We start from the raw sequence: 13,515 nt of genomic DNA, 5'->3' as shown, positions 1-13,515 counted from the left end.
TTCAATTTGTTTCATTTCTCTATTGATGCCTTTTAAAAGCAATTGTTAACTTTAAGACAATGGTCAGTACCTTATTCTGTTCTTTTGTTCTGTACTTCTATATCACTGCAACACAAAAGTCAATTTTCTTCCAATTTATTTCATTTATGTTGACAGATCCTTGACCAAAAGATTAATTTTTCTTCTCTCCCCACTAAGATTGTTTGACCTGATGCTTCTTCTAGCATTTTCTGTTTTAATTTGTGTTAATAAGCCATCCAAAGAAAGTTCTTTTTCTTCAATGGTCCCTCAGTGTCATTGATGATTTGGTTCTATTCCTGTTTTGTGGTTTCTGAGACAATTCCTGTTCTGTGGTTTGTGGTTTCTAAGACAATTGTTGAGGACAATGCAGGAAGTGCAGAATTTTCCACAGAATGTCTAATGGAGCAAATCTATGGGTTGCGTACAGAGTTTCTGCGTGCTTCTGATATGTGGACTCCACAATCTCAATATTATGCAAAAGCTCCTTCTCTATTTGACGATCCAAAGTTTAGCCATGCTAGTATTTCCCAAAAGTCAGTCAGAATACTGCATCTTTTCAAGTCTGCTTGAAAATATCTTCTCATGACAGAACTTCCAATACTGCTTTAGGAATTTGATACTGGATGTCTGACTACATGACCTGCCCAATGTAGCCAGTTGTGTAATTAGGGCCTTAAAACTGCTTATGACTTCTGTCAAATAGATTTGCTATTTGATCTATTTGACAGAAGTCATAAGCAGTGGACTTATCATTTATTTCCATAAATTAGAATATTTTGGATCATCAAGAGAAGATTTTGGTGTCCCAATTCAAAGTTACTAATTGAAGGTAACCATCCTCATTTCCAAAAAAAAACTTTAAAGGAAACAAAGCAACAACAAAATAGTACAACATAACAAAGCTGCTTAAGCTTCAAAGAACAAATTGTTAGTTTGGCAATTGTACTGGGCTCATGGGATTTAGTTAGGAAATCCTGTTTCTCAAATCAGGGGTATAAAATAAAGCCACGTAATGTGCAGTAAAAACTCCAAAGTATAGGTACATATAAATACAGACACTCTATGGGTTGTGAGCACCTGACTTATCAACAACACCCCTACATACAAATGAGCTCCCATATTATTAAATTCAAAAATCTTATGTACATAAACAGGTCGTTTCCTATGACCAGCAGAATTATTTTCCTTCCTCTCTCCCACACATACACTTTCAGTAATTCTTTGCTCTTATCAGGAATGTATGCTTTTGATGAAATTCATTACACTACTGATGAGGTATGGTCAACTCTATCAAATGATTTTTGTGTATTTTCCAATTAATATTCAAAATTGACATTTGAACATCTACTTGTTTATAAATGCTTATTTGTATAATAAAATATTTCTTAACAAAATCTGTCAGCACAATGGTGAATGGTTTAGTTTTCCAAAGGCCTAAATTTTAGTGCAGAAAATCAAATGGATAAGATTATTTCATTGTTTCAGTCGTGGTGCTACAATCACAGTTTTCCATAGGGCCACACCCTACCCCTCCAGCATTCATTTAACATATCTATAACTCTGCCATGGGCACGGCAACACTAGCTGAATACACACAAGTTCAGTTCAAGGTCAAAAACTTGTTTACCATTTGATCCTTCCTTTACCCAATTTAAATGAAGATTCAGTATTTTAGAATACATTAATAATTCAAAACACAATAATTACAGTAAGTACGAGCCTACGAAAAGTGGTGGATATAGCCCAGTCCATTACATGAAAAGCCCTCCCAACCATTGAACCCATCTACAAGGAATGCTGCCACTAGAAAGTAGAATCCATAATTAAGGACCCCAATCATGCAAGTCATGCTGTCTTCCCGCTGCTGCACTGGAAGGAGGTACTGGAGCCTTAGGTCTCACACCACAAGGTTCAGGAAGTTATTAACTTTCAGCTATGAGGCTCTTAAATCAGCATGGATAACTTCACTCATCACTACACTGAACTGATTTCAAAACCTATGGACTCACTTTTAAGGACTCTAAACTTATGTTCTCAACTTTCTCGCTCCAGCTTATATTTATTATCATTTGTTTTATCTGACTGCACAGATTGTCTTCTCTTACACATTAGCTGTTTGCCAGTCTTTGTTTGTGTAACTTTCAATAATTTTATCGTTTCTTCGTATCTACAAATGCCCACAAGAAAATGAAACTCAGGGTAGTATTTAATGACATATACATACTTATGTCACGACAATAAAATTGCTTTGAACTTTGAAGGATAATATCCATAATACTGCACCTACTAACTTGCACCCAAGTATTTGAATTACACTGTTCTTATTTTCAAGATGTGTAGATAAAATTCCTTCAATGGTTAAAAAAATACTAAATAATCACTATAAAGAAATGGAATTCTATAAAACATTTACGGTTATGCATGAAATGTTTTGGTGGTGTACTCATGGAAGGGAAGAGGTTTCATTTGGTGTAAAAGGAGAAAGTGTTTCCAGGGCAAGTTGGCACCTGGTAATGACAAATTGGACCCGACGAAATACATGTCAACTTATAATAGCTGATCTCCTGTACATCAGATATATTGGTTTAATAGCAAAGTATATTAGATGCAATCAATATAAATACTGTTTTTCAAGTGACTGAGTGGGTAGTGTTTTGCTCCATGGAATCAAGTGTACATTCTTTTAATGATATATACAACCATAAAATTAATGTAAATATGTTAATGTTTACATTGAAGTGATTTGCTTTGCTCTTTAGTCCTTAAATCCATTGTTGCCCCTCACCAGCTGTCGTCCAAACTCTACTACTACTACGTCGACTCCGGCTTAGGGAGCCAGCATCGGGCACGATGACGGACTCTCCACTTCTCCCTCTCCCTCAGTGTGTTCTGTTCATCTACATTAGCTGCGCCGCTGTCTTCTAGGAGCATGTTGACCATAGTCTTGGGAGGGCACCCAGGGTTCATCCTCCCGTGCTTGGGCTCCCATATGATAACTAGGCTGGCAGGTAGCTCGGGGTGGCGTAGACAGTCCCGCTAGTTGTAGTCTTCTCGCCTCCAAACTCATTGCATGCTTTATCTTATTAAATTTAAGGTATCACACTATTGCACAGAGTTACTAGCTTAGTAGTTTCAAAATAAAACAAATTGAGTTAATATATTTCATTTCAAATTTCGAAGTACATTTATTACTGAAGAATGTAGAAATTATGCAACCTTCAGATTTGTTTGCTTACAGGTAGCCACAAAGCAAGAAATCCGGGAGAACCAAATTAAAGAAAAAAAATGAAAGACCAACACCAGAATGCAAGAGAAAGCAAAAAAACGCACAAATCTTGAAAACAAATGAAGTGAACTACAACATTCTGAACCAAAATTGAGTCCTTACAACCTCATTCTGGAGCAGCTGGGAGTATGCCACAAGCCTCGCTTATCAGTTCATCATATTAGTGAACATGAAGCCCAACAGCCGGAGCATTACAATATTAGCATTACGCTCGTATAATATGTAATTACACAATACAAGTTGAAATCCTTGGAAAGTCAGGTCAGTCAGCATTTATAAAAGAACAGGCTTTGACATTTGAAATGTTTAAAGCAATTCAGTAAAAGCCAGGCCTTTAAAGACATGGTACATTTTCATACGTGTATACTTCAAATTAAAGCACTCTTGATGCATACATAAAAAGCTGAAATGATCGTAATGTTCAAGGGCACTAAGACAGGCTCGTGAAGAGATGCAGAATGGAGGAAAAATTAAGACAATAAGCAAGTAGATGGTATTAGTTTGGAGTGACATTATGGCCAGCACTGATGCTGTCCAATAAGAGTCTGCTCCTGTGTTGCAGTTTTTTATTCTACGTTCTAATTGGACATCAGAATAAATGAAAACAAATGGACAAGAGAAAGTGTTAACTGAGTTGCCCATCAACCTATAATGTTATTCAAATGAACTGTTTCACTCTCTTTTTCCTGTGAAAATGAATGCCGCATCACAATCAGTCTTTTCTCTCTACAGGTTCTAGGTACTTTCAACATGTCTTTATTTTACATTTTCAGACTTCCACATTTATTTTGTTGTTCAGATGTATTCCATTCATAAGTTTCCAAAGTCTCCAAAGTCTCCAAATCTCAATGTCAAAGGAAAAGATGTCAACTAAAACACCATACATATATTAATTTTTGTGAGAAGGTACTTTCTGGGATTAACAAAAACCTGTTCAAGTCAGTGTGCAGTTGGAAATAGACTTGTTTACAAGATTTTGAATATTGTGCAAAGGCTGTAGATGGTGTTGTAAGCATATGTTTATACAACTGAATGATTACAACAAAACAACATAGTGAGCTAATCTGTGATCTAATCATCCTGTCAAATATACACACCCTATGACCTCCCCGTGTCTGTACTAACTTTGTTCACTGTGGATACTACAATTTGAGAGGGAGAAGCACAAGTCATATGTATCAGTATCACAATGGACTAAAGGAAATTACAGAGACAGGAGGATACTGACAGAGATAACTGAAAGGTCTTAAGAAAGACAAGTCACCTGGACCAGAAGGACTAGGTCCCAGAGTCCTAAGAGAGATTGCTGAAGAGATTTAACGGATGAATTGGCCATGATCTCTCAAGAATCACTTGATTCTGGCATGGTCCTGGAAGACTGAAAGATTGCAAATGTCACTCTACTCTTTAAAAAGGGAGGAAGGCAATTATAAGCCAATTAGCCTAACCGCAGTGGTTGGGAAAGTGTTGGAGTCTATTATTGAGGATGAGGTACTTGGTACTAATGATAAACTAAGTCAAAGCCAGCATGGTTTCTGTAAAGGGAAATCCCGCCTGACAAATCTGTTAAGAGTTCTTCAAGGAAGTAACAAGCAGGGTGAACAAAAGAGAGGCCGTGGATGTCACTTACTTGGATTTTCAGAAGGGATTTGATAAGGTGCCACACATGAGGCTGTAACAAGATAAAATCCTATGGTGTTACAGGAAAGATACTGGCATGGAGAGGAATGGCCAACAGGCAGGAGGCAGCAAGTGGGAATAAAAAGGGGCCTTCTCTGCTTGGCTGCCAGTGACTAGTGGTGAGTATTGGGACCACTGCTTTTTACATTGTCATTGGACTGGATAATGGAATTGATGGCTTTGTAGCAAAATTTGCGGATAATATGAAGAAAGGTGGAGGTGGTGCTGAGGAAGCAATGTGATTGCAGCCGGATTTAGACAAATTGGAAGAATGGGGGAAAAAAGTGGCAGATGGAATAGTGTTAGGAAATGTACGATAATGCATCTTGGTGAAAGGAACAATAGTACAGACTATTATATAAATGGGGAGAAGGTTCAAACATCAGAGGTGCAGAGGGACTTGGGAGCTCTTGGGCAAGCATCCCAGAAAGTTAATTTCCAGGTTGTGCCTGTGGTTAAAAAAAAAAGGCAAATGCAATGTTAGTATTAATTTCAAGGGGAATAGGATATAAGAGCAAGGAGATAATGCGGAGCCTTTATATAACACTAGGCAGGCCACACTTGGAGTATTGTCAACAGTCAGAACAGACGTGTTGTCTCAGAAACACAAGGGATGTGTTGTCATTTGAGAGAGTCCAGAGGAGGTTCACGAAGATGGTTCCGGGAATGAAGGGGTTAACATATGAGGAGCATTTGGCAGCCTTGGGCCTGTACTCACTGGAATTTAGAAGAATGCGGGGGAAATCTCACTGAAACCTACCGAATATTGAAAGGACTAGATGGGATGGATGTGGACAGGATGTTTTCTATGGTGGGAGTATCCAGAACTAGAGGGCACTGCCTCAAAATTGAGGGGTAACTTTTCAGAACAGAGAAAAGGAGGAACTTGTTTTAGCCAGAGCGCAGTGAATCTGTGGAATGTTCTGCCACAGACTACAGTGGAGACCAAATCCTTGGGTATAATTAAGGCAGAAGTTGATAGTTTCCTGATTGGTCAGGGCATCAAAGGATATGCCAAGAAGGCAGTGTATGGGGTTGAGTAGGATCAGTGATCAGCCATGATGGAATAGTGGTGCAGACCTGATGGGCTGAATGGCCTAATTCTGCTCTTCTGTCCTATGATCTTATGGTTCACACGACAAAGCAAGACCACTGCTGGTATACCAAAAGAGACCTTTGGCTGGAGGCAAGTCTGCAAATGGAACTTCACCTTCAGTCTGTTATACAGGAGCATTAAAATAAAAACTAACATTGTTATTTCTTTCTAAATCTCCAAATAGGGAATCATGATCCAATGCTAAGCACACTTTATATAGCTTCAGAGTTAAGTTCCACAGTATACTGCCGAAGAGTTCAGAAAATATTCAGGCTCCAGAAGAGGTTTAGTAAGTTCTGACCTGTGAACCACTGAATAACAGTGATTCCTTCAGAAACATTTGCTATAGACAAGTTAATGCTGCTCATTGTTAAATAATAGCTCCTGATGCTGAGACACATCCTAGGATGCTCGGGACACATCAGTGATATAACCAGGGGTCATCGGGTGTTCTGGGTCTTTCAACATCAGACACACTCGCCCAGGTACCCAGCCGGTGTTGATCAGGTCCTGGCTTGTGTCCCAGCAGCATCTGGAAGCTCGCTCAGCAGCCTCCGTGATGGTCCTTTTCTTTGCAGCTCCCAGAATGTCAAGGAGAATAGGTTCTGCATAGCGAGCGGTTAGCAACATTATACAACAAAATAACTCCAATATAGATCAACCTCATGATATGACTGAGAAAATAGTTCCAACTGAAAAATAATGTTATAAATGTTAAAAATTGTGAACATTCATCTTTCAACAATATAGTCAACGTCAACATCATCTCCACTTCCAACATCGCTGTCAACACCATGACTACCTATCCCTGAATTTTTTGCAGCGTGAGTGATATACTTTCTCGGACCAGTCCAGTTTCTCTGGTGAATGTACTGACCCAATGCCATCAGCAGGAGTTCCAGGAGTTAAACCCAGTGACAAAGAAGCCATGGTTAGAGAAATGGAGTAAAACTTGTAGTCAATGACACTCCCACACCTGCTGATCTTGCAGAGGTTATCAGTTTCATCAAAGAATGGCTGATTTATTTAGATTCTCACCTCACATAGATTTAATTCACACTTAAGAGTAATTTCTACATTCTCTCATGGAATTTAGTGACACCCTTTCATTTCTCCCACCATTTTCTGCTTATCATTTCTTGTCACCATTTCTCTGTTGTCCAATCTTTACCCATCGTTAACAAATCAAGTCCAAGTGTAGTTTGTCATTCAACCGTACATATGCAGACATCCCACCCTGCAAAAACTCATTTCAGGGAGGTAGCACCACCACCCCCACAACCCCATATCCCCCCCCCCACACCAGTCGAACTCCAAGGGTGTGTATACAGGACATTTGATTATGAACGACCACAATTTATTTGATCACATATTGAGAAAAAAAATATACACACACACACACACACACACATTCCTTGTTGAGTATTTTGCTGGCAGTGTCAATGCTAATAGCTACGTGCTAATGCAAATAGCTTTTCTATTTCTTTTGCAAACTTTCCTTGTACTGTGATGTGGCTTGCTTAGCAGATTTGAGCATTTTGCCGTAAGTCTCAACCTCATAGCAATCTGTGTCAATGAATGTTAATTTTGCAAGACATCAGATCCACAAGTGTTTTGTGAGACAGCTGACTTCTGAATTCTGCCTTAATGTGACGCACCACGCTGAATGTCCTTTCTACATCACAATTAGAATTTGGCAGCACCAAAAGCAGCTTCATCAACTGGCAGCGCTCTTTGAATCTCAAAGTTAGTTGAGACATAATCCAGGACTTCCAAGTGGAGCTGTTCTCTTGCATCTGCCTTCATCATATTTGGAAAGCTTTCTCCCAAAGCCAAGATGTTTTGAAAGCACCTGACATAGAATGCCGTGGCATCTTTGAAGAACTGCTTTGCCTTGTAAGGGGGGGATCTCTTGTGCTTCCTCGCTTAAGAACTGCCTCCTTGCCAGGTACCCAATAAAAAGCACTTCATCTGGGCGGTGAATTTCAGGGTTGCTCACATCTATCTCCTGAATGTTCTGTTCTCTCAATACCTTTGGCTCAATAAATCTGCTTGCTATGTCATGCAGGAGCTCTTCTATACACTCTGATCCAATTTGAAGAGGATAGGTGCCTTGTTTTGAAAAATCAAATTGAATTTGTCGAAACATTGTGTGACATTATGTAGAAAGCATGTGTATATTTTCACTTGGGGGTCTTTCAGCCTCTTCTCAATATGAGATGACTTCTGATTCTCACTTTTTGAATGATGGACAATGAAAGAGAGAGAAAGGTCGACTGTAAAGCCAGCCTACAGAGAAAACTGATAGGTCTACTTAGCACAAAGAGAGACCAATCAGGATGCTCTCTCTGCCACTCTCTTGCTACATCTGCCACTCGTTCATAATCTGTCAGTCTCTCTCTCGCTCTCAAAAAAAAATCCATTTCCGGGATATTGTATATAATTTGTGGGCGTCAGGGAGCCGCTATCAATATGCGGGAGACTCCTGGAATTTCCAGGAGAGGTGGGATGTCTGCATATGTATACTGCCAAATGAAGCAACGTTCTTGTGGACCAAGGTGTACAACACAGTACATATAACTCACGCACAAACACACACAGTAATATTACTACAAGTAATAAATGATAAGGCACATTTATGACATGTTTAAAAAGTAAACAGTATAACGCTACTGGCGTTTCATACGCGATGAGACCTGGGTGGTGGCAACAAGTTCAGTAGTCTTACAGACTGGCGGAAGCAGCTGTTTCACATCCTAACAGTTCTTGTCTTAATGTTACAGTACCTCCTGTCTGATGGTAGGGAGTCAAATTGTTTGATGGATGAGAGAGATCATTGACAATGCTAAGGGCCCTGCTTATGTAGAGTTCCTGATAAGCATCTCTGATGGGTGGAAGAGAGACGCCAATGATCCTCTCAGCAGTCATCCCCATCCCTTGTAGAGACCTGTGGTCAGACGCCTTACAACTCCTATACCAGATAGTGATGTAGCTAGGACACTCTCGATGGTGCTTCCCTAAAAATTGGTTAGAATGGGGGTGGGGGCGGTGTCACTTGCCTCAGTCTCCTTAGGAAGTAGAGACATTGCTGTGCTGTCTTGTCCAAAGAGGTGGTGTTGAAGGACCAGGTGAGATCATCCATTACGTGCACTCCCACAAACTTGGTCCACAATCACATCGCTGGGCTTGTCCACTTTGAGATAAGTCGTTGTGCCTGCACCATTCTACCAGCCACTCTACCTCCCCTCTGTATGCTGTCTCGTCATCGTTGTCGATGAGGCCAACCACTCTTGTGTCATCAGTGAATCTGATGTTCCAGTTTCAACTGGATCTAGCAGGGTAGTCATGTGTCAGTAGCAGATGAGTATGCAGTTGTTGGGGTGCGGGGGACAGCCAGTGCTCAGCGTGATGGAGCTAGAGATATTTCTGAAAACACAAACAGAGTGTGGCCTTTCTGTCAAGAAGTCCAAGATCCAGTTACAGAGAGGTGTTGAGACCCAATGACACCAGTTTACCAACCAGCTTGAGGGATGATCATATTAAACACTGAACTGAAGTCAATGAACAGCATCCTGGCATACGAGGCACCATTTTCCAAGTAGGACTTGACAGAGGAGTGCAAAAGCTATGGCATCATCAATGGACCAATGTGAGCGATAAGCTAACCAGAAAGGGCCCAATGTCGCAGGATTTAACGTGATCCATAACAAGGAGCTCAAAACACTTCATTATTGTTCAGGTCAGTGCCATTGAGGCAGGTTATAGTTGCCTCTTGGGCACCGGGATGATGGTGGTTGCCTTAAAGCCTGCGGGGAGAATCAACTGTTCCAGAGATGTTCAAGATATCAGTTAGATGCATCCAAATCCAACTTATCTCAAATCACTATACATAATACCATGGGAAACCAGACAGATGTAGAATACAACTATGAACCATCTAACATGAAATCAACAAAATTAAGTTAGCATTTTCAGTACTTGAATGCCTATTTTAAGTTTTAACAAGAACAGAATGCAAAAAAAAAGTAGCACAACACTGAGAAATTTAAAAATGTAGACAGTATTCACCTTCTTATACCTGTTAGGAATGAATTGCATTTTGATATGCATAAAAACTGAGTGCCTCATGAAGTCGAATAAATAAATCCCTTCTGGAATAAAACATTAACATTTACAAGTTTCCAGCATTCTTACCTCAAAAATAAAAAGAATAGAGTCCAATTCTTCCCTCTGTGATTTATGACCTGAAACAACATCAAATACACCAGGTTACTTTGCAAAATATTTTGGTAGCTAGAATTTACTAGCTACTAGACATTTATTCTGCACAGTTGGATGGTGCAATGTAAAACATTATAAATTATGGCACAATTCTTGGAGGATTTTGCCAAAATATTGTGAGTGTTTGTAGTTTAAAATTCAAATGAAATCTGCAAATTGTTGCGAGAATGCCAATTTTGTTTGGGATATAGGGAGAACCAATTACAGTTTAGTTATAACCAAACGATAAAGTTATCATGAGAAGTTGTGTTTTGCAGTTGCACATTCATCATGGACTATTTGATCACTCTCTCTTGACATCCAAGTCATGCCACCCTAGAAGTACTGTAGATCAACGTGCTACAAGCTTTCAATTTTTAATTCAGTAGAGTGTCCTAGCCCTGGTCAACAATGATGAGAAAGATGGTTCTTACAACAGATTATCAACACAAAACATCCACTTTTTAATTCATACTTGTTGTGTGCCCTGATGTGTACTTTTAGGATTTTTCTTTATGATTTCTGCTTCCAGAAGTTTGTTGCTTCTTAATTTAGTGCTGTAAAGCAGTCATGTGAGAACTATTGCCATATCAAAAGAAAACTCTTAAAAGGATAAAATATTAGCTTGCTCACTGCAACATATTCCCTAGTAAGCTGTCATGGAAAGTTATAAAATTCAGATCAGATAGCTTGCTTTTATTTTCTTCAATGTATTTTAATTTAGGAGTGTGAAGTTCATGAAAAAAAGATAATTAATCCATAAACAACAGGAATTCTGCAGATGCTGGAAATTCAAGCAACACACACCCTTCTCACCCTGTCTCTTGCAAAAACGCCATCCCCTTCTCGCAATTCCTCCGTCTCCGCCGCATCTGCTCTCAGGATGAGGCTTTTCATTCTAGGACGAGGGAGATGTCCTTTTTTTAAAGAAAGGGGCTTCCCTTCCTCCACTATCAACTCTGCTCTTAAACGCATCTCCCCCATTTCACGTACATCTGCTCTCACTCCATCCTCCCACCACCCCACTAGGAATAGGGTTCCCCGGTCCTCACCTACCACCCCACCAGCCTCCGGGTCCAAAATATTATTCTCCGTAATTTCCGCCATCTGCAACGGGATCCCACCACTAAGCACATCTTTCCCTCCCCCCCCTCTCTCTGCATTCCGCAGTGATCGCTCCCTACGCAACTCCCTTGTCCATTCGTCCTCCCCATCCCTCCCCACTGATCTCCCTCCTGGCACTTATCCGTGTAAGCGGAACAAGTGCTACACATGCCCTTACACTTCCTCCCTTACCACCATTCAGGGCCCCAGACAGTCCTTCCAGGTGAGGCAACACTTCACCTGTGAGTCGGCTGGGGTGATATACTGCGTCCGGTGCTCCCGATGTGGCCTTTTATATATTGGCGAGACCCGATGCAGACTGGGAGACCGTTTTGCTGAACATCTACGCTCTGTCCGCCAGAGAAAGCAGGATCTCCCAGTGGCCACACATTTTAATTCCACATCCCATTCCCATTCTGACATGTCTATCCACGGCCTCCTCTACTGTAAAGATGAAGCCACACTCAAGTTGGAGGAACAACACCTTATATTCCGTCTGGGTAGCCTCCAACCTGATGGCATGAACATTGACTTCTCTAACTTCCGCTGATGCCCCACCTCCCCCTCGTACCCCATCTGTTACTTATTTTTATACACACATTCTTTCTCTCACTCTCCCTTTTCTCCCTCTGTCCCCCTGAATATACCCCTTGCCCATCCTCTGGGTCCAACTCCCCCCCCCCCCCCCCGTCTTTCTTCCCGGACCTCCTGTCCCATGATCCTCTCGTATCCCTTTTGCCTATCACCTGTCCAGCTCTTGGCTCCATCTCTCCCTCTCCTGTCTTCTCCTATCATTTTGGATCTCCCCCTCCCCCTCCAACTTTCAAACCCCTTACTCACTCTTCCTTCAGTTAGTCCTGACGAGGGGTCTCGGCCTAAAACGTCGACTGCACCTCTTCCTAGAGATGCTGCCTGGCCTGCTGCGTTCACCAGCAACTTTTATGCGTGTTACTTGAATTTCCAGCATCTGCAGAATTCCTGTTGTTTGAGACTAAATCGCCTATATTTTCCTTTTTTCCCTTGAAGATTGGAGTGACATTTCCAATTTTCCAGTCCTCCAGATCCATGCCAGAATCTATTGATTCTCAAAAGATCATTACTAATACCTCCACAATTTCTTCAGCCACCTCCTTCAGAACCCTAGGGTATAGACCATCCGCTCCAAGAGACTTATCTACCTTCAGACCTTTCAGTTTCTCAAGCACCTTCTCCCTAGTAATGGCAACTTCACTCATTTCTGCCCCGACACACTCCAACTTCCAGCAGACTACTAGTGTCTTTCAGAGAATACTTATTCAGTTTGCCCGCTATTTCCTTGGCTCCCATTTCTACCTCTCTAGCATCATTTCCAGTGGTCTGATATCCATTCTTGTGGTCATCCACTCTTTTACATGATATATCTGAAGAAACTTTTGATATCCCTTTTAACATTGTTGGCTAACATCTTCGCATCCCACCTTTTCCTTCTTTTGGACCTTTTAGTTGCCGACTGGTGATTTTTAAAAGCTTCCCAATCCTCTAACTTCCCACTAATTTTTGCTGTATTATAAGCCTTCTCTGTCTTTATTGTTGGTTTTGATTTCTCTTCTCAGCCATAGTTGCATAATCCTGCCTTTAGAGTACTTCTTTGCACCTTCCAAATTGCTCCCAGAAACCTCAGTCATTGCTGTGCTGCTGTCATCCATGCTAGTATTCTCCTCCAATCAATTTTGGCCACCTCCTCTCTTGTGCTTCTGTAATTCCTTGTAATACTGACACATCTGACTTTAGCTTCTCCTTCTCAAATTTCAGGGTGTATTCTATCATATCACTGCCTAAGTGCTTCTTAACTTTAAGCTCTCTAATGAATTCTGATTTGTTGTACAACACCCAATTCAGAAGAGTTGATACCCTAGTGGGCTCCACCACAAGCAACTCTAAAAAGCCACCTTGTAAGCATTCTACAAACTCCCCCTCTTGGGATGCAGCCCCAGCCTGATTTTCCAAATCTACCTGCAAACTGAAATCCCCCATGACTATTGTAAACATTGCCCTATTGACGTGCATTTTCTATTTCTCATTGCATTTG

General features: G+C 40.8%; 1 protein-coding gene across 4 annotated transcripts in view; it reads right to left on the bottom strand.

Annotated features, from left to right (window-relative positions):
* The window catches only part of ralgapa1 (Ral GTPase activating protein catalytic subunit alpha 1), a 210,429-nt gene that overhangs the window by 169,858 nt on the left and 27,056 nt on the right, over positions 1 to 13,515 (bottom strand). For all 4 annotated transcript variants that reach the window (XM_072267609.1, XM_072267616.1, XM_072267625.1 and 1 more), the window contains exon 3: positions 10,278 to 10,327. In XM_072267609.1, the coding sequence (XP_072123710.1) occupies positions 10,278 to 10,327 (50 nt within the window). The remainder of the gene's footprint in view (positions 1 to 10,277; positions 10,328 to 13,515) is intronic.

Source organism: Mobula birostris, chromosome 1 (assembly GCF_030028105.1).
Source record: "Mobula birostris isolate sMobBir1 chromosome 1, sMobBir1.hap1, whole genome shotgun sequence".
NCBI lineage: Eukaryota > Metazoa > Chordata > Chondrichthyes > Myliobatiformes > Myliobatidae > Mobula > Mobula birostris.
The sequence above is the reverse complement of the archived record's forward strand: the minus strand, read 5'-3'. Positions and strand labels throughout refer to the sequence as shown.